Raw genomic sequence first — 25,597 nt, 5'->3', positions numbered from 1 at the left:
GTTGGGTGCAAATATATATTATTTTGAAAGACCTCAGATGAAAGTAGGATATGGTTTTTTGATATTTAAAAGCTAGGGCTCAAAACCTTTTACAGTGTGATAAATTAAACTAGATGGAACAAACAAAAAACCCTCAAAGATGACTTTTGTTCTTTGGCATTTTTATCTGGGACTTATATCTAAAGTTAATATCTACCTCCTAGACCCTGATTCATTGCTTGACGCAGAACTATAAATTAACTATTCAAAGGTGTCTTACATGAGGTTCCCACACTTGCAGATTCTTCTTAACATCAATTTCTGTATTTATATTGCCACCCATTTGCAGGAGAAAAAATTAGCTTACATGTAAAACACTTAATTTCTCAGCACAGTAAACGATAATAACACAAATTTGAAAGCAACGTTTTTATAAAAGTAGTTAAATTCAAAACTCTTCACTCAAATTGGCCTGTGTTTATTCTGATCCAGCAGAAACTAGAGATTTTTTTTTCCTCTTTTTTTTACACTAAAACAGTGAAATGTCTCCACTGTCCCCAGAGATGAGTGTTTAGAGAAAGGTCAGCATTGCCCTCAGGCTGACACTTTTGAGAGAATGGTGGATACAGTGTACTCCCAGTCCAGGTTGATACTGTGGTTTATTTTGTATTAGGCTTCAGGTGTTGAATTGCCAGCACATCAGATGCTCAAGTTCAAACAAATATACCCCAAGATCTAAAGTATGTATAGACAACAGATAGGAAATATTGTTGCTTATTCCCGCCCACTGTTCCCTTACTCTTGTTAGTGATTTGTCTGTGATTGGGCCTTTTATTTACGATGGAAGTTCTAACTCCATTGCATTAATGTAGGTAATCTTGATGTATTTTTTCTTGAAAAGGGAGGAGATTGAGGTAGCTCCAAAATAATAAAATCATGATGAATATTCATTTAATACAATACTGGTGAGTCTTAAGGTCATCTTATAACCTACTAAAAATGACATTATGGTAGTCATGATTGAAACCTGTTGCTCTATAAATCAGAGAGTGTTCTAAACCACATGTGAATAGTATGGTTGGTGGTTGGCTGTTATTTATGTAGTTTAGATAAAACGTCCTTACGAATGCTTACAATTACATGGACTTTATTTTTTTATAGTCTGTTCGACACTTGAAGTACTCCTTGTTTAAGAAATCGCTATTGGGAAGTGTTTCGGATAATGGGATAGTAACTCTTTGGGATGTGAACAGTCAGAGCCCATACCATAACTTCGAAAGTACACATAAAGCTCCAGCTTCAGGGATCTGTTTTTCTCCTGTCAATGAATTGCTGTTTGTAACCATAGGACTGGATAAAAGAATCATTCTTTATGACACTTCAAGTAAGAAGTAAGTGTTATGTGCTCGTTTCTTATTTTAAAAACAAATAATTATTATCTCTTTAGCAGACATATTTTTGATTTGTATAGACCTCCAATTAGTGTCCAGGAGAGCTAAAGTTTACGCACCTGATACATCTATTGAGATAAAATTTTCTCTTTCTTCTCGTGCAGAAAAAATAGGTGTGTGTTGGGGGACTGGTGAGTATTCTTTAGGGTACTTCTGGATCATGAACAATAAGGATAGCATGGTAATGATTTCACATCTTAATTTTAGCATGCATAATTAAATTACTTAGCTTAGTATAATTCTTTTTCAAAATACAACTAAATGGGTGTGTGTGTATATATATATTTTTATATTGTGCATTAAGTGAAAGTTTACAATTCAAGTCAGTTTCTCATACAAAAACTTATACACCCATTGTTATGTGACCCTACTCTCCCTACGTTGTTACAGCACACTCCCTCTCTCCACCCTGTATTTCCCATGTCCATCCAACCAGCTCCTGTCCCCCTCTGCCTTCTCATCTCGCCTCCAGACAGGAGCTCCCCATATAGTCTCAAGTGTCTACTTCAGCTAAGAAGCACAATCCTCACCAGTATCATTTTATGTTTATAGTCCCGTCTAATCTTTGTCTGAAGAGTTGGCTTCGAGAATGGTTTTAGTTTGGGCTAACAGAGAATCCGGGGGCCATGACTTCTGGGGTCCCTCTAGTCTCAGTCAGACTATTAAGTGTGGTCTTTTTACTAGAATTTGAGGTCTGCATCCCACTTTTCTCCTGCTCCATCAGGGATTCTCTCTTGTGTTCCCTGTCAGGGCCATCATCAGTGGTAGCCAGGCACCATCTAGTTCTTCTGGTCCCAGGCTGATGGAGTCTCTGGTTTATGTGGCCCTTTCTTTCTCCTGGGCTCATATTTTCCTTGTGTCTTTGGTGTTCTTCATTCTCCTTTGCTCCAGGTGGGTTGAGACCAATTGATGTATCTTTGATGGCTGCTTGCTAGCTTTTAAGACCCCAGACACCACTCACCAAAGTGGGATGGAGAACGTTTTCTTAATATACTTTATTATGCCAATTGACCTAGAAGTCCCCTGAAACCATGGTCCCCAGGCCCCCACCCTTGCTACTCTGTCCCTTGAAGTGTTTGGTTGTATTCAGGAAACTTATTAGCTTTTGGATTTGTCCAGTTGTGCTGACTTCCCCTGTATTGTGCGTTGTCCTTCCTGAATGGATATATTTTTAAAGCAATATCACTGATTTGCTTTAAAATTAATTCATTACCTAGAGCAGGGTTTCTAAACTATTGACACTTTGGGTTGGGTCATTCTTTGCTGTAGGGGGCTATGCTAGGTGCTGTAGGATATTCAGCAGTATCTCTGGCCCCTACCCACTAGATACCAGTAGCATCATACCCAGTTTTGACAACCTAACTTTCTCCAAACATTGCCAGATGTCCCCTGGGGGGCAAAATTGCCCCCAGTTGAGAACCACTGATTTAGAGCTGTTGCTCTTGGATGCCGTTGAGTTGATTCCAGCTAATAGTGGCCTCATCTAACAGAGTAGAACTGCCCCCAGAAGTTTTCTATGCTGTAATCTCTACGGAAGCAAATTACCAGGTCTTTATCCTGTGGAGCAGCTGGGTAGGTTTGAATTGCCAGCCTTTTAGTAGCTGAGTGCTTAACTGTTCCACCACCAGGGCTACTTGATTTAGAACTAAGGGTACATACTCTTCTAAGCATCTGGCCCCACTGTGCCTTATAGATCTTATAGATCTAGGTATGTGCGTTTAGGTGAAACAGAGCCACAAGAGTGCTGTGGTTGAATTCGAGATGCCCAACAATAGCTAAAGTTCACGTGGAAGAAGATGGAAATGTTACCATTAGGAAAGGTTCTGCTGTCAGTCCTTGTTATAATGCTAGAGTTTTTACTGTTGCTTATTTTCTTTTTTTCTCTTTGAAATAAATTACTGAGAACCTTAAGAGTCAGAAAGCCATTCCTCCCTTACGTCAGACACCAGCAAAGAGCTCAGCTTTGCCGGATTAGTATCTGTACTTCTATATTAGCTTCCTCAGAGAATCAAGCCAACTGGATTCTGTTCTTCTTAGTTTCTCAGTCAAGAGATGCACAACTAAGAACAGAGTAGCAGCTGCTCCCCTGTGAAAGGTCACTGTTCTCTGGAGGCCTACATGGGTCAATAAATGGAATGGGATACTTGGAGCCAAAATGGAGCGGGATACTTAGAGCCGCCTCAACCCTGAGGCTAGAGCACTTGTTTGCGGAGGAACACGCAGGTGGAATAACACCAAGGAACTATGTCATAGTCACTGTCAAACTAACAACAATTACTCAGAGAAATCGGTGCTGCTTCTAAAAGGTGTAGAAATGTACCTCTTGGAAGTGAGTAGAAAAATAGGTTAGGGCATCCAGCAGTTCTTCTGCATGCCATTTTATTAGAAATATATCCAAGTCAAAATTTACAGTTCTGGGTTGTGCATGTTATTTGCCCAGTTCTAAATGACTTTGGTTTTGGTATACAGTTAGGTGTCATACAAGCTTATGTACCTGTATACAATCATACATCTACATATACTTTGTTCTTTTTTCCAAAGACTAGTAAAAACTTTAGTGGCCGACGCCCCTCTAACTGCGGTAGATTTCGTGCCTGATGGAGCTACTTTGGCTATTGGATCTTCCCGTGGGAAAATATATCAGTATGACTTAAGGATGTTGAAATCACCAGTAAAAACCATCAGTGCTCACAAGACATCTGTGCAATGTATAGCATTTCAGTACTCCACTGCTCTTTCTAAGGTGAGATATATTTTTAGCATTTTTGATTTTACTAGAGAAATGTAGCCTTTGAATATATAGGTTATATATTGTTCATTGAATACATTTTAGTTTTGTTTCCTAATTATTTTTATATGAGTATTTTGGTATGAAGTCAGATTAATGCTTAGTTTTGAAACTGTTTTTTGTACTTAATTCTCCTATTTCTCTCTCTTCTAAAATGTTAAAAAATATATTTTTTGGTTTAGAGGGAAACTCTCAGATCCATCAGCAAAGATTTGTAAGGGAAACAATATATATTTTTTAATCTAATAGGAGAATTATATTAATGTATAGTATGGGACATTAGTAACCTGAGCTTTTCACTGTTCCATTACATTTCAGTCAAGTTTAAATAAAGGCAGTTCAAATAAGTCCATGGCAGTGAACAAACGAGCTGTTAATGTGAGCAGTACCAGTGGAGGAGCTCAGAATTCTGGAATTGTCAGAGAAGCAGCTACCACTTCGGTTGCCACAGTTCTCCCGCAGCCCATGACAACAGTTGTGGGGAAAGGAACAGTTGCGGTTCAAGACAAAGCAGGTAAATGTTGCTTATCTACAGGATTTTTTTTTTTTTTTCTCCCAAACCTATATAATTAGTATTTTCTTCAAGAACCTACAACTCAACTTTATATGAATATTTTAGGCAAAATTATTAGTAGATATCATAGATGAAGTTAAAATTTTAACTTTAGGTATAAAGTAAAAAAAAAAAGTTAATGAAAGGTACTTCTTCATTTATTCTGTTTAGCTGAGCATCAATTGTGAGAAATACTGATTTTCTCTGTTAAAAGTGAAAGAATGCCAACACAGAAATTAGTCGTTCTTAATATTGCTACAGAGTGGTATAACTTTCCATTGAGTCTCCAGACTAATCCGAGAATGTGAAGGTTTGATGCTGGCATTATAATTTGATCTTCAAGTTTAAAAAAAAAAAAAGATAGCTATTAGTGGCTCCTTTTATTTCATATTTCAGTTTGGAAAATACATCAGGTGAGTAAATGAGTATTTTTAAGTGCCAAATAGTGCCTGGCACATAGTCAACAGTATGTTAGTTTGTTAAATAAAGACAAATTTAAAAGTTTCAATTTTTTAAACACTTCTTCTATTCTGATAATCATATTGATGAAATAGTTTTGAGGAATTTAGACTTTGTGAAAGTGAAATATGATAAGCTTCCCCATACTGATTATAGAAAATACTCCTTACCCACATTAAAGATCATATTCTTTCAGTTTCTGAAAACCTTCTTGTTTTTATTTTAAAAAGTTATGTTATACTGTCAACTTGCAACAGATATTTTTAAAAGTTTATGTGGTGTGCCAGTATGTTTCCAAAACGTTCTGTTCATTCAATATGTATGTGTCTTGTCGTTTTTAACTTTCAGAACAAAGGTTTGTCTTGGACAAAAATGTTTTTTTTAGTATAAGTCTCCTGTTTCTAAGTAGAAGCAGAGATTTAATTTCTTGGCATTGAGAGTATGAAATACATTTTTTTAGGATAATTAGTATATTTCCTTTAAATGTCCTATGAATATCTGTATCATCCTTACTTAACAATCATTGCGATTATATGGAAAAATAATTAGGTCCTTATTTAAGAACTCTTGGAAACAAACATCATTGCTGTTTACTTTAAAGAAGAAATTCTTTTTGAAATGTAACCGAGTAGTGTTTGCCAAATGTTAGATTAGCTATATTATGAAAAATCGCCATTTTCAAAAATTTTTTTATGATTTTATTAATAAGTTTTCAAAAATTAAGCGAAATATTTTTCTCATTTAATGTCAGCTTTCTGAAGCCTTACTGTTATTCATTTATTTTTTTAACAAGGAGGTTCATGTTTAACAATGACAGAATTAATTAGGAACTGAAAGACTTGGGTCTGCAGGGTCACCGATTAATAATAACTCTTGGCTGATTAGAGAAATTTCTGGCAAAATGAGTGCTTGCTTTGCCCCCACAACAGTTAGAAACTTTTGTTTATTTTATTTTGAAATAATTGTAAACTTACAGAAAAGTCGTAAGAATAATACAAAGGACTCCTGAGCTCCAGGAGAAAAAAAAATAATAATTGGAAATTCTTCTTTGTAACAACTTAACTCATGGTGCAGACACACTTTAATGATGGTGATGCACAAATGCTTCTTCAGTCATATTTTAGCTTCTGTCAGGTATTAGTAGAAAAGTTTATTTCATTAGCCACGCTTGCACATTTTTAGGTGTGCAAGCTGTTCTTTATTTTCTTCCCAGGCTTTTTCAGTTTTCATTTGGGACTGAGATGCCGATTAAAATACTTTTTAAAACATAATACATAACATGCTACCAACTCATGATGCCAAGGTTTCATATAATCTTTTGAACCTCTAGAACCCAGTCCTTTACCAAAATCAACAAGAAGCTACTGAGCCTGCAGAGTTCCTCTTACAAAGTCCCTGCCCTGAAGCCACACATTATGTCCTGTCCGAGAAAATAAACTGCTGCATGCCTCTTTATTGTTGTCTACCATACCGTCCTTTATGAGCTCAGTATTCGGGTTTTCCTCCTCTTAGTAAACTATAGAGAGGCTGGTGAAGCTATTTGAGGTTGATAATGCTGGGGACACTGTTAAACTCCCACCATTAATGAAGGAAAAAGACAGAAAAAGAGAAGTTGGGGAATGGAACAAATGTTTATTGTTTCCTGCTATTTTTTTTTTTTTTTATGTGTTAGGCATTGTGCTATATGCCTTACAGACATTTTTTTTTAATCGTTTGTAGATGATCATAGGGTGAGCCACTCAGTAATAAAAGTAAGTTGTATTCTATATACTTTGAGAGGGCAGTAAAATTATATAAAATTTAGAAAACTTCCATTAAAATGGCTAAAATAAAGTATTGCTGTATGAACAAGTTATTTGAGGAACTCTTCTTTCCATGAGGGGGTCCTTGAGTGGTACAAACATTTAACCTACTCGGCTACTGACCAAAGGTTGGAGGTTCGAGGCTCCCCAGTGGTGCCTCAGAAGAAAGTCCTGGCTATCTACTGCTTCTGAAAAACCGGCCATTGAAAACCCTATGGAGCACAGTTCTACTTGGATGTACATGGGGCCTCCACGAGTCAGAATCGACTCAATGGCAACTGGTGGTCTTTACGTGAAAATGCTTGTTAGCTGAGGTATTGGTATATTCTGCTTTCTTTTCGTGAATGTTCATAGTTAACATTACTGACTATAGGGTTGATGCTTGTATTAATTTTTAGAATCTAGCTTCTGATGATAAAATTCATTTAGATGTGATAGCATTCATTTTTTATATCTAATTCTTAAAAGGTTTGCCTCGAAGCATAAACACAGATACTTTATCTAAGGAAACAGACAGCGGAAAAAATCAAGATTTCTCCAGCTTTGATGATACTGGGAAGAGTAGTTTAGGTGACATGTTCTCACCTATTAGAGATGGTAAGTCTGTTCAGATTGGAGGCCTGTGTTCTGTTGCTGGCAGTTACTAGTTCTTTATTCTGGCTAAAAGACGTGGGTAATAGCTCTACTCTAACACAGCTCATGACAGTTTTTTGGTTTTCTCAATCCTTGGGGTGGTATCTTTTCCTTTGCCCTGAGTAGAGTAATGTCACTTAGATGTTTCAAATGTTATTCCAAAATATATGCTGGCAATTTTCACATAGGGACTATGCAAATAGTTCTGAAGTTAGTATTTTAGTTTCCACAGAAGTTTCTTAAAGGAAGGTTCACTTCCATAGGTAGTTTATATTTCTAAATAAATCTTAAAATTTTGGGTGTTTTGATAGGCAAAAAAAATTTTTTCCTATTTTAAAAAATTGTTTTTTTGATTATTAGTGTTTAATTAGTATTCAATGTTCTCATGAAGAAAGGGCTAATGATAGAATGTCTCAATTTTTACACTAACTGTGTGAAAGTACCCAATTTTTTTTTTAATTGCCATTGTTGGTAACTGTTGCCTTTGGGGGGGATATCTCTGCAAGTTTGATAAGTAGAAACATTATCCTTGTTGTTCATACTGTGTGAACTAGGCACATTGTTTGGCTGTGATTTTTGGTACTTACTGTTCATACTGTTTTCCTTAGTGGGATAGTCTCACTGCTAAGAGCATCATTACCAACAATATGGACACATTTCCTAGAGCGACACTTGGCAAAGTTAAAGTATTCATGCTTTTTGGCCTGTTGATTCCATTTCTACAAATTTACCCTAAGAAAGTAATCAGAGAAGTTCACAGAGATTTGCGTATTAATTGCTGTTTTAACTTACAATAGTAAAAAACTAGATAGACTCTAAGTGTCAACACTAGCAGGATGTTTAAGATGTTGTATCCATTCATGATCTTATACAATATCATTTTTTACTTTAAAATTGTCTGTTTTCCAAGTTTTCAGCAGTTACTTTCATAATCAGAAATAATAAATACATAGGTGGTAATACAGAATAATTATTGAAGGATTAATGATTCTGCCTTACTGTGCCCTGAAAATGACTTTGTAATTGCCAGGTCACATGCCCCTTCTTCCATCTAATGGAAGAGGAAGGATTTTTTTCTTTTAGGATGAAGAGGTGAAACTACATAATTAAAGAGTAAAAACAGAAAGGATATGGGCTAAAGGGGGAAAAGTGGCTTGGGCTGGCATTGAGAATGATTTCTGGGGTTAATACTGAGTTTGGGAGCGTTGGCCTTTGAGACCCCTTGGAGTACCTGGTGAATCAAAAAATGTACTAAAGGGCTTTTTAGAAGCGTTTGGTTTATAAATTAAATTCTCTTTAATGGTGTTTCAAGGAAATGAATAAAAGAAAAATTCATTTTTAATTATATTTGCTGTATTTAAAAATGTAATTAGAATTTGAGCCATATGCCTCTACACTCATTAGTATTTCATATTATTAATTAAAAAACATGGATACTAATATGTAGTACTGGTTTTCATTGTCAGTAGATTTGTCTTTTAATCTCAAGGATGTAGATTTATCAAGGTAAAAGGTTTAATCTTGTTTGTGCTTCAGTTTCTTCATCTTTTAAATAAGAATACCACAGCTTTTGTTAAGAGAATAAGTTAACTTCTAAAAGTATGTTTGTATATAGATACATACATGTAGACAGATTAAAAAAAAAAAATTTTTTTTTTTTTTTTTTAGCTGTGTGATATTCCTGTTAATATGATAATGTTTATTGGCCATTAGAATTTCCAGTGAATTTTTTATTTATGACTTTTGTCCATTTTTCTGTTAACCTGTTAAGGTTTAAATAATTTTTCATGTTAATTGAAATGTCTTATACATATTCTACCATTAAAATAAATATTTATAAAATCTTCCATTTTTTATAAGACTGTACTGCTTGTAAGGAAACCCTGGTGGCGTAGTGGTTAAGTGCTACAGCTGCTAACCAAAGGGTCGGCAGTTCGAATCCGCCAGGCGCTCCTTGGAAACTCTATGCGGCAGTTCTACTCTGTTCTATAGGGTCGGTATAGGGTTGCTATGAGTCGGAATCAACTCGACAGCATTGGGTTTGGTTTGGTTTTTTAATGCTTGTAAAATATTTTTACATTATTTCAATTGATCCTCAAAAGAATCTTGTGATATGGTCAGGTCCTTGTCTCCCTTTTATAGATGCAGAAACTAAAGCTTAATTGGATTAAAGACTTGTCCAAAATCAAAAAGCTATTAAGCGGTACAGACAACTAGATTACCAGTTTCCAGTGCTTTTTCTACTATGCCTTGCTGCTTCGTTAAGTGAATATATACCATAGAATTGTGGGTTTTTTTTTTTTTTTTTGCTGCTATGTGTGAAGCTAAAAGAATGAAAAGGAAAGTTTAACTTTTACCTTGCTCATATTTTCCTTCTTAAAATCTTTAGTCTCTGAACCTTTTGGGTAATGAATAGGAAACTTAAGCTGCTATGGCTTCTTTTTCACCATTTTTAAAATTTGATTTTCTAATTTTATTATAGATGCTGTAGTTAACAAGGGAGGTGATGAGCCCATAGTCAAAGGAGATGGTAAGAATGACTGAGAGGTATTTTTATGAAAAGTAAAAGAGATCTCAAGTTATCTATTGTTGTGTAACACGTTACCCTAACACTTTGAGGCTTAAAAGAACAAAAATTTATTATCTCATAATTTTTGTAGGTTAGGGATTCAGGCATGGCTTAATTGGGTACTTCTGGCTTCAGATCTCTCTCAGTGCTTCCATAGGGATGGCAACCAGAGCTGCTGGCATCTCAAAGCAGGGCAAGGATCCACTTACCCGCTCGTTCATATGGCTATTGGCTGGAGATTTCAGTCCTTGCCACATGGACCTCTTCATAGGGCAGCTGGCTTCCCATAGAGGAAGTCAGCATTAAAGCAAAAAAGGGCACCAGGATGGAACCCACAGTATTTTTTTATCCTAATCTTCAAAGCAACATCCCATCACTTCTGTTTATTAGAAGCAGGTTACTAGGCCCGACCCACATTCAAAAGGAGATTACACAAAGGCATGGAAACCAGGAGGCAAGGTCATTAGGAGCCATCTTAGAGACTTCCTGCAAAGATAATTTCTATAGTTTATACTAAGTTAACAATTTTCATTCATCAAAAACTAAAACTTTCATTTTGTTTATAGTTTTCAAAGTATTTTCACATACAGCATCTCATTTAATCCTGACCACCCTGGGACATGGTTGTTATCATTCACACTTACAGATCAGGAGAGTTTTATGATTTTTGCTAAAACTAAGGGATAGAGCAGGGAAATGAACCAGCCTTCCAAATCCAAATCCCATGTTTTTCTACCATATTAATGTTCCTAGTTGTTAAGTGCTTTTCCTACATATCCAAGATTGAGGGACACCTTAAGCAAATGCGGTTTTTTTGTCTTCTTTTTTTCAGGCCTCGATTTTCTACCACCGTTGAACTCAGTATTCCCTCCAAGAAAAAATCCAGTCACTTCAAGCACTTCTGTATTGCATTCTAGTCCTCTTAATGTCTTTATAGCATCTCCAGGGAGGGAAGAAAATGAAAATCACGATCTGGCAGCCGAACCTAAGAAAATGTATCTGGGAAAACAAGAACCCAAAGACTCCTTCAAGCAGGTATCTGCCTGACAGTGGCACTGAAATCTCTGTGTGTTTATCAGTGGCAAGTGTAATGGAGCTCATCACTAGAGAGTGTAGCTGCTAGTGGATGTGCCCTTATTATTTACAGTGCTGTGCACTTACTAGGCAGACAAAAACTCTCTGCCGTCAAGTCGATACCAACTCACAGCAACCCTCTAGGACAGAGTATAACTGTCCCACGGGGTTTCCAAGGCTGTAACCTGTACAGAAGCAGACTGTCACATCTTTCTCCCGTGGAGCGGCTGGTAGGTTTGAACCGCCAACCTTTGGGTTCTCAGCCAAGCCCTTAACCACTTTGCTACCTGCTCCTCACTAGGTAGACAAATATTCTTAAATCATGATGTCCACATATTAATGGCTAAAGGATACTTCTGAAATCTGTCTCTGGATGTGTTGAAGGTAACAGCAGATGTAAACATTATATACTTTTCTAAAACAAGATGCTTGATTTGTCTATGCAAGAACACCTGAATTCTTCTAGAATTTATTTCCATTCAGCATAAAGCATCAAACTGATGGTTAAGTCATTTGTGCTAGGTCTGATATCAAATTGATAGTGCCAAGAATGGAATTCATCATCATGACCTTCTGGTATAACACTGTTATCCAATACAGAATTTGATTTCTTTTGTAAGGGCTCAAAATGATAATATATCACCAGGAAGGACTGTGTAGTAACAGACAAATCTGTTAGGTATGTAGTCTGTCGTTTGTTTGTTTGTTTGTTTATTTATTTATATTTTTAGAATCATATTGAAAAGATAACCATTCAAGAAGTACAAAAATGTTTTTTGATTTATTTTCCAAATATTTCTAACTAGTTTCTATGAGTGTTTCGGGATGTTTTTTTCTGCTAGTGATTTTCATTTTAAATGATACACAGCAGCAGATGCCTAGAAAATGAGGTTTTCCTTGTATTATCATCAAGATTATTTTTTCTAGTAAACTTGATTTATTTTGCCATTAGTCTGAGAGTGTTTTTCTTCTTCTATATCCCTTCCTTTCATTCCTTTCTTCCTTCTTTCTTTCCCTTGACCCTACTGGGGGAGGGGGACATGTAGTTACAAATTAATATGGGGAAAACCAGAAATTATATATTAAGGTGATTGTTTATTTTAAATATAAAGTTTGCAAAGTTGATCTCCTCTGGTGCCGAAACTGGAAATTTAAATACTTCTCCATCATCTAACCAAGCAAGAAGTCCTGAGAAATTTGAAAAGCCAGAGAAAGAAACAGAAACCCAGTTGATATATGAACCTCCTACCAATGGATCCTCTACCCCAAGTAAGTGCATAAAACTTCCTGATGTTTTAAGTGTTATGTTGAAAAGTTCTATAATTATTGAACTTGAAATGGATACATGAATGGAATAATCATAGACTAAAAATGTTTAAAGTTTATGGACACTTCTCTAGTGCAGCCGTCTTCCTAGAAGATAAGGGAATATATATGAGAGGTTAAATTCAGCGAAATTGTTTGAATACTCTTATTGTGTGAATTTCAGTCACAACCTAATGGTTACCTGTTTTGACCTAATATGGTATGGACAGAATTATAATGTAGGAGTGTTTAAATAGGGGGGGTTAACTATGAAATAAGGAGCCCTGGTGGCATGGTGGTTGAGTGCTTGGCTGCTAACCAAACTGTTGGCAGTTCAAGCCCACCAGCCGCTCTGAGGGAGAAAGATGTGGCAATCTGCTTCCGTAAAGATTACAGCCTTGGTGGCATAACTGGATATCTATCTGCAAAAAGATGAAACAAGACCCATATCTCACACCATGCACAAAAACTAACTCAAAATGGATCAAAGACCTAAAATGATAAAGATCATGGAACAAAAAATAGGGACAACACTAGGAGCCCTACTACGTGGCATAAACAGTATATAAAACATTACTAACAATGCACAAACACCAGAAGAGAAACTAGACAACTGGGAGGGAGCTCCTAAAAATCAAACACTTATGCTCGTCCAAAGGCTTCACCAAAAGAGTAAAAAGACTACCTACAGACCTGGAAAAAGTTTTTAGCTATGACATTTCCGATCAGCATCTGATCTCTAAAATCTACATGATACTGCAAAAACTGAACTACACAAAGATGAATAACCCAGTTAAAAAATGGACAAAGGATATGAACAGGCACTTCACTAAAGAAGACATTCAGGTAGCTAACAGATACATGAGGAAATGCCATTAGAGAAATGCAAATCAAAACTACAATGAGATTCCATCTCACTCCAACAAGGCTGGCATTAATCCAAAAACACAAAATAATAAATGTTGGAGAGGTTGTTGAGAGACTGAAACATTTATACACTACTGGTGGGAATGTAAAATGCTACAACCACTTTGGAAATTGATTTAGCGCTCCCTTAAAAAGCTAGAAATAGAACTACCATATGATCCAGCAATCCCACTCCTTGGAATATATCCTAGAGAAATAAGAGCCTTTGCACAAACAGGTATATGCACACCCATGTTCCTTGCAGCACTGTTCACAATAGCAAAAAGATGGAAGCAACCCAGCTGTCCATCAACGGATGAATGGATAAATAAAGTATGGTATATTCACAAAATGGAATACTACACATCGATAAAGGACAATGATGAATCTATGAAACATTTCATAACGTGGAGGAATCTGGAAGGCATTATGATGAATGATGTTAGTCAGTTTTAAAAGGACAAATATTGTATGAGACCACTATTATAAGAACTGGAGAAATAGAGAAGAAAATATTCTTTGATGGTTACAAGAGCAGGGAGGGAGGGAGAGAGGTATTCACTGATTAGATAGTAGACAAGAACTATTTTAGGTGAAGGGAAAGACAACACACAACACAGGAGAGGTCAGCACAGCGGGACTAAACCAAAAGCAAAGAAGTTTCCTGAATAACTGAACACTTCAAAAGCCAGTGTAGCAGGGGTAGGGGTTTAGGGGCCATGGTTTCAGGGGACATCTACGTCATTTGGCATAATAAAGTCTATTAAGAAAACATTCTGCATCCCACTTCTTCGGAGAGTGGCGTCTGGGGTGTTAAATGCTAGCACGTGGCCATCTAAGATGCATCAATTTGTCTCAGCCCCCCTGGAGCAAAGGAGAATGAAGAACACCAAAGATAAAAAGTAATTACGAGCCCAAGAGACAGAAAGGGCCACATAAACCAAAGACTACATCAGCCTGATACCAGGAGAACTAGGTTGCTCGGCTACAACTGATGACTGCCATGACAGGGAGCACAACAGAGAACCCCTGAGGGAGCAAGAGAGCAGTGAGATGCAGACTTCAAAATCTCATAAAAAGACCAAACTTAAGGGTCTGACTGAGACGGGAAGGACTCTGGAGGTCGTGGTCCCCAGACCTTCCATTAGCCCAAGACAGGAACCATTCCCAAAGCCAACTCTTCAGACAGGGTTTGGACTGGACAACGGGATAGAAAATGATGCTGGTTAGGAGTGAGCTTCTTGGATCTAGTAGACACATGAGACTATGCGGGCAGCTCCTGTCTGGATGGGAGAGGAGAGGGCAGAGGGAGTCAGAAGCTGCCGGAATTTACACGAAAATAGACAGTGGAAAGAAGTAGTGTGCAACTAGTATATAGCAAGGTGTATATAAATTTTTGTATGAGAGACTGACTTGATTTGTAAACTTTCACTTAAAGCACAATAAAAAAAGATTACTGCCTTGGAAACCCTGTGGTGCGGGCAGTTCTACTGTTCTGTAGGGTCACTGTGAGTTGGAATTGACTTGATGGTAGTGGGTTTGGTTTTGATTTTAACTATCAAATACTTCATTTTAAGTCTCTTACCCCCTTCATATTAAAGTCAGATACTTAGACTTCATGCGACAGACCCATAAAAACTTGATCACACTTAAAGGGATTTTAGATTCAGGTCTAAGAATTATGTATACAAAGTAACTCTTTGTATAGAAGCAACTCTTTTATATAGATAGCTCTTACTTTAACTCTTCTGTGGGTGTATTGCAATTGCTTAAACTCCAGGGCTTTGCCTGTAGCACTGCTTTACTCTTCTCTTCCTTCCGTTTCGTTTTTAATAGTCTTGGTATATCTAGTTTGTGGTGCAGCTTGTCACATTCATCTTTTATAAGAGGAAATGGTTCAGAGCTTCTTCAAGATTAATCCCTCTGTCATGTATTATTACATTAGACAGTTGGCAGTTTATATATATAAATGGCTATTAGACATAATGTCATAGGAAGTTTCTAAGATTTGTATTCTAGACAGTGAATTTTTCTAAATGTCACAGGAACACTGTTGTTTGCCAGTTTTTCAAGTGTTCTCATGCCAAATCTTATTTAGAGATGTTTGATGTCTCTTATTCCAAGTTGACTATTAATATTTTCTCTTCTTTGTTTCAGATCCAAACATAGCATCCTCTGTCACTGCTAGAGTTGCCAGTTCACTGTCAGGAAAAATAGCTGATACCATTGAAAATAACCGGCCAAATGCACCACTGACATCTGTTCAAATCCATTTTATTCAGAACATGATACAGGAAACACTGGATGACTTTAGGTGGTTATTGAGAAATTACTCTTCTGTCTAGACCTTAGATTTTTTTTTTTTTAAATAGACATAAAACCAGAACTGTAAGTAATATTTGGTGGTTAACTGCTTTTGCCTGTGTTCTAGTGTCTATTCTAGTGTGTATAAAACCCGAAAAAACCTGATAAGTTTTGTTACTCTTAATGTACTGAGTTTATTGCTTATCAATCAGGAAAAAGCACATTCACCTAGGGTAAGTAATTGGTAACTTGGCAGGGACAGTCTAGAAGGTAGGTTACTATTGTGGATTTTTTTAATTATCAGGATGTGAACAGATTCTGGGAGTCTTAAATGGGGTTCTTAAAATGGAACATTTATAGATTATCTGTTAAGTATGCTATCTATGGACCTCTGGCAGCACAGTGTTTAAGAGCTTGGCTACTAACTAAAAGGTTGGCAGTTCAAATCTGCAGACTGCTCCTTGGAAACCCTATGAGGCAGATCTGCTGTGTCCTGTAGGGTCACTGTGAGTTGGAATCGACTCAACGGAGACAAGTTTTGATTTTTTGGTATGCTATAAAGCCCATAAACCAAACTCTTTGCCACTGAGTTGATTCCAACTCATAGCCACCCTATAGAACAGAGTAGAACTGCTCCAGAGGGTTTTTAGGGAGTGGCTGGTGGGTTTGAACCGCCGACATTTTGCTTAGCAGCCAAGCTCTTAACAACTGTGCCACCAGGGATCCTTGGTATGCTGTGTGTAATATAATGTAACATACGTTAAGAAGAAATTCTGAATACTTGCAGATAGAACACATTAGCATGTAACTGTTAATTTAAAAGACTCCTTGCCTAGATCGATCCTTGCGTTTCTCATTTTTTGAGTTTTGAACATTATATGAATATGTTCTACAACGCTGCTTCCTTTTACTAATCAGTTCAATAAATTTTGGAAGCTTTTTTTCAATTATCATAATCTTTTGTGTTTTTCCTATTTAACCTATAAACAAAAAACCATGGCCATCCAGTCAAATCTGACTCATTAGCAACCCTATAGAGTTTCCAAGGCTATAAATCTTTACCCAAGCAGACCACACATCTTTTCTCCCACAGAGCAACTGGCGGGTTTTAACCACCAACCTTTTGGTTAGCAGCTGAGCACTTTAACGACTGCACCACCAGGGCTCTTTTTTTCTCACCTATGGTCCCTTAATGTCCTAGCTCAGATTTGGGTAATCATGAGCAGAATTGTTGAAGAATACATGCAGTTTTTCTTGGTGCGTATTTTAAAATGTTTAAAATACATCTTTAAGTGTCAAAAAATATTTTTAAAAAAATCACCATTTTGACATTTACAATATGCCTAGTGTTTGTACCAGGTGCTAAGGATACAAAAGTGAATGATCTGCCAACAAAAGCATTATAGTTTTTCTGGGATAAGTACAGTCTGTTGCACAATAGTATGTGTTTCTTTAATGTGAATTAACTCATTTGTAAAAAAAATAAAAAAGGGCAGTGATGACAAGATGATAAGGAAGTTTTGTTGGTTCATATAGTAGCAGCCAAAACAAAATACACTAACACAGCTAAATGCAGCAAGCCGCATATCAATATCCATCTCTCCCTATTCATTTTCTCTTAACTTGGTTTGGCTCTGTGCTGTGTCAGAACTACTTTGTGACTGTGAGCATTTTGCCCTTCCCTCCATAACTGGAGAGATCCAATCCTTCCTTATACCTTCTATCCTCTTTCATCAAGTGACCACTTTTTTCAAGGTAAAGTCTTAAATTATTCAGTGTTTATTTACTAGACTTTTACTGTGTCTTTAACTGTGCTGGTATTTTTATTAAGATTTAATTGTATTCCTTAGTGCTCTGTTTACAGAGTTGTATAAATTTTGAGTGGTCTCCCTCAATCCATTTTCTCTTGAGTCCCGTTATTTTCAACACACAATTTTTTTTAAGTATGAGGTTTTTTGGGAATGCATATATATGGCAGAATAACAAATGGCTGGCTACAACTGATTAGCATACACCTTGAACAGAGTGATGTTCGAAACACAGAAGGGAAGCATTTTGTCTGCTGGCACAGATTTAGAAAGCTATCGTGGAAGAAATTTTATTTTACAATGAAACTTGTCGGAACAGCATGAGCAGATCGTACGTTCTGGGAGTGGCTGCCGAGAGAAGGGACCATGGCAAGAGATGAGGCCAGAGAGGTAGTTGTGACGGCCTTAACACATAGGTAGTGGAGAGTCATCAAAGCACAGGAATAACGTGGTGAGAGCTGTTTATTCATTTGTTCAACAACCATGTGAGCGTCGGTTCAGCACTGGCTTCAGATGATTTGAGGGCAGCAGGGGTTGGAATCTCAGTGCCGGAGAAACCCTGAAATCTTTATGTGCTTTACAGCCCAGCTAACAGCACTCTGGGTTGCTGGAGAGTGGCTTCATACCTTTTGCTCTCTAGTTCAGCTCCTAGCTTTGCATGCCTCAGGAGAGGGGTCTCACCCTGCTCCCAGCCCTGAGGGGTTGCAGTAGTTATGTGTAGTGAAGGCCTGCAGTGTCAGTGCGGAGTTTCTTTTTTATTCTGCCCTGCCCTCAGCCTTCAGCATGCCTGGGACACCTGTGCTTCATGGGATAGGGGCCTCAGCTCTTCTGCTCCTCCCTCAAGCATAGGCAGCCTCTGCTGGGGACTCAGTGGGACCCGTAGTGGCTCAGAGGATTTTTGTAAGTTGATGTACCAGCCCTCTGCCTGTAGGAGGCCTGCACAGCTGTACCTTGAGAGGGATAAGGTGAGGGGCTAGGAATGGGCTTTCTCATCCAAAGAGGGTGGCTGCCTCCTTCTCCATGTGGGCCCATGGTGGGTTAATTTCGGAGTTGAAGTCTGTGTATTTGTTTTCTGTTGTTCAGAGAAGATTTTTAAGTTTCTTCTGGCAACCAAATCTTGATCCTGTAGTTGCTGGGGTTCAGGCTTTGATAGGTCTAGTTTGCTTGTTTTTTTTTTTTTTCTTTGTTCCAATTTGCCTTTATTCCTATGGTTTAGTCCTAGCTCCTCTGGAGTATCAGCTGAATGTCTAGAGTATTCATCAAGCCTCTGTACTTTCATGGGTCTTGAACTTTAACCTCTGTTCCACCAGCACCTATAAGACTACCAAAATACCTTTTCTGTTCTTTACCAAAAACAAACCTATAGATGTCGAGTTTGACCCTCTGCTCTTTAGCTGCTACTTCATGTTTGGTTTACTGCTATCTCTTTTGTTTGTTTGTTTGTTTGTTTTTTAACCCAGTGTAGACATTGTTCTGTTGTTATGTACCTGAGGTATATTGCTTGTTGTTAGGCACTGTTGAGCCAGTTCCGACTTACAGCAACCCTATGCACAACAGAACGAAACACTGCTCGGCCCTGCGCCATCCTTACAGTCGTTGTTCTGCTTGAGCTCAGTGTTGCAGCCACTGTGTCAGTCCACCTCGTTGAGGCCTTCCTCTTTTCTGCTAACCCTGTACTTTACCAAGCATGATGTCCTTCTCCAGGGACTGATCCCTCCTGACAACATGTCCAAGGTATGTAAGACACAGTCTCACCATGCTTGCTTCTAAGGAGCATTCTGGTTGCTAAGACAGATTTGTTCATTCTTTTGGCCGTCTATGGTATATTCAATGCTCTTTGCTAACACAATTCAAAGGCGTCAATTTTTCTTTGGTCTTCCTTATTCATTGTCCTGCTTTCACATGCATATGATGCTATTGAAAATACCATGACTTGGGTCAGGTGCACCTTAGTCTTCAAGGTGACGTCTTTGCTTTTTAACACTTTAAAGAGGTCCTTTGCAGCAGATTTACCTAATGCAATGCATCGTTTGATTTCTTGACTGCTGCTTCCATGGCAGTTGATTTTGGCTCCAAGTAAAATGAAATCCTTGACAACTTCAGTCTTTTCTCCGTTTATCATGATGTTGCTTATTGGTCCAGTTGTGAAGATTTTTGTTTTCTTTATGTTGATGTGCAATCCATTCTGAAGGCTGTGGTCTCTGATCTTCATTAGTAAGTGCCTCAAGTCCTCTTCACTTTCAACAATCAAGGTCTTGTCATCTGCATAACGCGGGTTGTTAACGAGTCTTCCTCCAATCCTGATGCCCCCTTCTTCTTATAGTCCAGCTTCTCGTATTATTTGCTCAGCATACAGATTGAATAGGTATGGCGAAAGGATACAACCCTGACGCACACCTTTCCTGACTTTAAGCCAGTCAGTATCCCCTTGTTCTGTCCGAATAACTGCCTCTTGATCTATGTAAAGGTTCCTCATGAGCACAATTAAGTGTTCTGGAATTCCCATTCTTCTCAATGTTATCCATAATTTGTTATGATCCACACAGCCGAATGCCTTTGCGTAGTCAGTAAAACACAGGTAAACATCCTTCTGGTATTCTCTGCTTTCAGCCAGGATCCATCTGACATCAGCAATGATATCCCTGGTTCCACGTCCTCTTCTGAATCCGGCTTGAATTTCTGGCAGTTCCCTGTCGATATACTGCTGCAGCTGCTTTTGAATGGTCTTCAGCAAAATTTTGCTTGAGTGTGATGTTAATAATACTGTTGGATAATTTTAGAAAATTTCACCTAGTAGGGAAGATTAAATGAGTTCTTAAATTTAAATTGTTGAGGAACAGTGCCTGGGACATAGAAAATAAATGTCAGGTGTTATTTTTACTATGTAATAATAACTGTTTACATCCAATAATTTGAAACAATGAAAAATGTTTAGCTAGCTTCTTAAATGATCTAGAATTAAACTGTTACAATTCTAACAAGTATTTTGCATTCTTCTCTAGAGAAGCATGTCATCGGGACATTGTGAATTTGCAAGTGGAGATGATTAAACAGTTCCATATGCAGTTGGTATGTGTGACGTTGTAATTTAAATGAAAGTAGAGTTGTGTGGATCTAACGGATCCATTAAAGGGCAATATATTTTTTATTTAGTTGTAATATCTAGTTGCCAAGCTAAGTAAATAGGAGAGTTTTGGGGAACATAATAAATAAAATAGATATTAATTGCTCATCCTTCTTTTTAACCTTGTGATAGTTAAGGCTACTTTTTTACAACTTTTTTTTTTTTAGTATGTGAATTTTACCAATGATCTTGCATTTATATTAATAAAGATATAAGGGCAGTTAAGTACAAGAAATATTACTTAGCTAGTTAATTGAACATGAGAGAAATGACAGCTGAAAGTATATAAAATGTAGCTTGCCAGATAAACAGCAGCAATTTAACAAAGATTTTCCCCCCTTTTCTAGAATGAAATGCACTCTTTGCTAGAAAGATATTCAGTGAATGAAGGGTTAGTGGCTGAAATCGAAAGACTACGAGAAGAAAACAAAAGACTACGTGCTCACTACTGAAATTTCCGTGGATACCTTCATACTTTGTAATTCGGGATGTTTCTGGCAACGCAGAACTATACTAATCAGTATTGTTTATATGCTTCTGGAGAATTTTGTTTTCATGTAAAAGGGTGATGATGGGCTTTTGCACAAATTGCTATTTCATCTTTCCTGTTAAAAATATTTATATTTTTATATTAGACGCAGTGCACAATGTTACCTGCCTAATAGGAAAGTCAACAGGATCTTTATTTTCTGAAAGCTTTAGCTATACACTAAGTGTCCTTTTTCATAAGAAGAAAAGTGTGCATTAAAAAAAATTGGTTATTTGTACTTTCTAATCACCTTTTTTTTAACAGATATATTTTTGATTGACAAATTGCCTTTCAGTTTTTTTGGAGGCGTATGAAAGTTAAAGAGTTTGATATGCCTTCTATTTTTATGGAAAAAGTACTTTTATAATGGCAATTGGAGTTTCTAAGCAATTGAATAATAAACACAGGGCCGGTGAGTAATTATTTTGTTAACTCGATGAAGTCAAGCATGACCGTTATTTATTGTACATTTGACAAGACAATTTTTGGAATTTTTAATTGCACAAATTAAATTATATCTATTGTATGTATGTTAGTGTATTGTATTTCTGACAGCTTTCTACTCCTAGTTGAGAATTTTTTTGTTAAGTTCACTTTACCTATGAAAAACTCTCTTAAGGGCTTTTAAGATTCAACCAGAGCTGCATATCTGCCACTTATCTCATAAATTCATAACATGCATATTCTACTGTGACATTTCAATCAACATGATTCAACTTAAAACCATTGAAAATTTCGTATTGTGTATTAAGTACTGAAGTATTGCCATTTTTTCTCTGAAATGTGAAGTGTGGATTGTTTGGTTTCTGTCATTAACTTTGTGTGCTATGTGTACTATTTTTATATTCCTGGCCTTAACAAAATTCTTTTGAAAGGTTAGTTATCACAAGAATTTCCACCTTTTTTATCGTGGGTGGATATATACAGCTACCTGCTGTGACCTGCAGTTCCAGTGGCATAAGATGAGGGGAGCTGCTGTCTTTTTTACCTTCTTTGTTCCAAAGATTTAAAGTCTGTGTGTTATATACGGTGCTCATATCCAATTTTGACTTCTGAGCTGAAAATATGTACTAAAAAAAAAAAAAAATTAGCTAGCTTACTAACTTTATGGTGTTCCAAAGTGATAGAAATTTTTAAGGATATATTTAATAACTAAACATACTAATAATTACTTAAAGAAATGGAAACGGGAATACTACTTTTTTCCATTGCAGCTCAGAGAATGCATGTGTATTAAAGCATAAAGGGGCGCTAATGTGATCCTTTTCCTGACAGATTATAAAAGCATTATGACTTGTAACAAGTTTCCTTATATATCATTATTGAACAGGTTCAGAAGACATAAATATTAGTGTGTTTTGCCTACATGCTGTATTCAAATCTATTATTTTTCTTTTGTCTTTTTTCTATAAATCCACATATGTGTACTAAAAGGGGTGGGATAAATAAAACAACTTTAGTAACTTTAAATGTATATAGATGGATCATTTTTGTCATGAAATTTAAAAGCTAAATAAAAAGCTAAAGTACAAAAAATAAAATTTTATATGGTAAAATGGGAGACTTGAAATTGGACTTTTGCCTCTGGCCAAGATGAAATAATAGGTATTGGACTTCACTTTTCTGCTTTAAAAAAAAAAAAAGACAATAACTAAATGGTTTTCAAATATTGGACATCAGGTGGCACAAGACATTGATCCCTGAGAGAAGGAAATAAATGAGACCCAGGAAACCAGCAAACACCAAGGCACATTATAGTAAAATTGCCTAATACTAGTGACAAAGGAAAATTCTATAAAAGCAGCCAGAGAAAAAAAAATACAGAGGAATAAAGATACGAATTTTGCAGACAGTAGTGCACTGAAAGAAAAAAACTTATAATTCTATACCCAATGAAAATATCTTTCAACAACAAAAGTCATGCAAAAACTTTTGCAGACCTAGAACTGCTGAAAGAATTCAACACATGCAGACTGCACTATTAACAGGAAATGTTAATGAATGCCTTTAATCAGAAGGCAAATGATACCAAATAAAAAACTGCATCTGTGCAAAGTAATGAAGAGTACTAGAAATGGAAAGTATGTGAGGAAATATAAAAAACTTTTTTTCTTATTTTAAATTTTCTTTAAAAACATCATTGATTATTTAAAGCAAGAAATAGGTACACCCACTACTCACTTATTGACTGTCTCGTTTCCCAACATTTCGCATTCATGACAATACTAAAAAAATGTACTCTCCGACTATTTTGTACATTAATGACGAGCCAAGGCAAGAGGAGGAGGAGGAAGGTGAAGTGTGTGAGAGGAATAAGCCATGTAGGCTGCTGTCGATTTGTAACACCTGGGTTTGGACAGAGGAGCTGGGCTGGGCCCGCAGTGAGCATGTGGTGTGCAGGAGGCAGGGGCAGCTGGGCCACAAGGAGGTGGCAGGAGCCAGGGCTGCGAAAGACGGGGAGGAGTTCAGAAGTCTCTTCTTCCAGAGGCCCCTCTGCCACCTCTGCAGCCTCCACATGACCTAGGTGCCAGGCCTCACCTGCCCACAGGCTCGGGAGCTACTCACTGCTGAGGCCTGTTGCCAGGGCTGGTGGAGCAGGAAGGTAGAAAGGCTAGGAGCGGGGGTCCATGCAGAGGCCCGGAGTGCAGCCAGGTAGGTGAAGGTAGGTTCTGTTGCTTCAGGGGCGTTGGGCAACCCCCAACCACCACCACCCCAATCTCAATGGACTCTACGGTGGAGAAGGTGTGGTGGGGAAGGGGAGCCCACCATGCCACGTGCATCCTGAGACACGCCAGGGACAGGGCCCTGATTCTTGAATAACACTAATTTTTGCGTAACGACCTGGCCTTTGGAACTGAACCATGTGGATAAGCGAGGAGTGGGTGTAGTAATAGCAAAGTGAAATGTTTAACAACTGTATCATCAAGGATGAGGGGAGGGAAATTGAAATATACTGCTCTAAAGTTCTGATGCTTACTGCCTTGTAATTTTTTATTGAAAGCCGGACATGATGTATCAGGTAAAAAGAAACGGGGGTATATAGATCTTTGGTGTGTGGTTTTATGTTTTTGGATAGTAGTCAAAAAACAAACCAGTTGTACTTTTTTATTTATTGTGACTTTGAAGAGTATAACATGTATATATGACTTTTAAGGTCTAATATAAATGATATATCCTCTTCTTGGGCAATTCAATTGAAAACTTTATTTATACCCTTTCTGACGTAGGCACTATTGTGTATTCTAATTCTCTCTGCGTTTTACAGCATGCTAGTCATTATATTTGTTGTATCCAGTCAATATTCATTTAGGTTTGAGCACATATTTACCCTTGTGTATTGTTTTCATTTCTTCCTGTGTGAGCTTCAACACAGGATCATTTTTCTTCTGCCTTCAGTGCAGGTCCACTGATGACAAATTCTCTGCATTTGTTTATCTGAAAATATCTTTATTTTAAATTCGTTTCTGAAAAAATATATTCTCTGGATATGGAAACACAGACTGTTATTTATTTTCATCACCTGAAAAATATTGATAGTCTTGTGGCTTCCATTATTCTTGAGAAATCCCCTGTCAGTCTTATTGTTGCTCCTGTGAAAGTAATACGCCTTTTATTCCTATATGTGTTTACAGATTTTCTCTTTGCCTTTAGTTTTCAGAAGTTTCACTTTAAAATGCCTAAGTTTGCATATGTTTTTAATTTTTTATACTTAAGGCTCATAGTGCTCCTTGAATCTGTGGCTTGATACCCATCATTATTTTGGAAAAACACCATTGTTTTACATATTTTTACACATTATTTTTCCCATTTGTTCTTTCCTCTCCTGGATTTCTAATTAAATATTTTCTCTCTTCTGTAACGTCTGTCTTTTTGTCACTTTTATCTTCAATGCCTGTCCTTTAACCTCCTTTTCAGCCATACTGATTTTCTCTTCAGTTATGTCTAATTTACTGCTCAACTAATCTGGTTAAGCTTTTAATTCCACTACGATGATTAAGGTTGTGTGTCACCTTGGCTGGGCCATGATTCTCAGTGGCTTGGCAGTTATGTAATGATGTAGTTTGGTAGTTATATAGTTTGGCAGTTGTGTAATGATGTAGTCATCATGATATGATCTGATGTGATCAGCCAATCAGCTGTAAGGGGAGTTTTCTCACGGTTGTGGCCTGCATCCAATATATATGTGGATGTTTTAGCTAAGTTCATTAGTCTGCTCTGGATCTTGCATCCAGCTCATCAACATCTTACCTCCAGTTTTGGGGACTTGAGCCAGTGGTCTGCCATACTGCCTGCCAATCTCAGGATTTGTCGGC

At 37.2% G+C, this 25,597-nt stretch overlaps 1 protein-coding gene across 4 annotated transcripts in view; it reads left to right on the top strand.

The window, feature by feature from the left end:
• NEDD1 (NEDD1 gamma-tubulin ring complex targeting factor) overlaps positions 1-22,754 on the top strand; it is a 56,673-nt gene extending 33,919 nt beyond the window's left edge. For all 4 annotated transcript variants that reach the window (XM_064283700.1, XM_064283703.1, XM_064283701.1 and 1 more), the window contains 10 exons: positions 1,141-1,370; positions 3,972-4,173; positions 4,537-4,732; positions 7,501-7,629; positions 10,148-10,195; positions 11,067-11,269; positions 12,421-12,577; positions 15,677-15,833; positions 20,634-20,700; positions 21,103-22,754. In XM_064283700.1, coding sequence (XP_064139770.1) covers positions 1,141-1,370; positions 3,972-4,173; positions 4,537-4,732; positions 7,501-7,629; positions 10,148-10,195; positions 11,067-11,269; positions 12,421-12,577; positions 15,677-15,833; positions 20,634-20,700; positions 21,103-21,207 — 1,494 coding nt within the window. In that variant the 3' untranslated portion in view covers positions 21,208-22,754. The remainder of the gene's footprint in view (positions 1-1,140; positions 1,371-3,971; positions 4,174-4,536; positions 4,733-7,500; positions 7,630-10,147; positions 10,196-11,066; positions 11,270-12,420; positions 12,578-15,676; positions 15,834-20,633; positions 20,701-21,102) is intronic.
• The last annotated feature ends 2,843 nt before the right edge of the window (positions 22,755-25,597 follow it).

Source organism: Loxodonta africana, chromosome 4 (genome assembly GCF_030014295.1).
Source record: "Loxodonta africana isolate mLoxAfr1 chromosome 4, mLoxAfr1.hap2, whole genome shotgun sequence".
NCBI classification, from domain to species: domain Eukaryota; kingdom Metazoa; phylum Chordata; class Mammalia; order Proboscidea; family Elephantidae; genus Loxodonta; species Loxodonta africana.
Note: the sequence above shows the minus strand (reverse complement) of the source record. Positions and strands in the feature narration are given on the sequence as shown.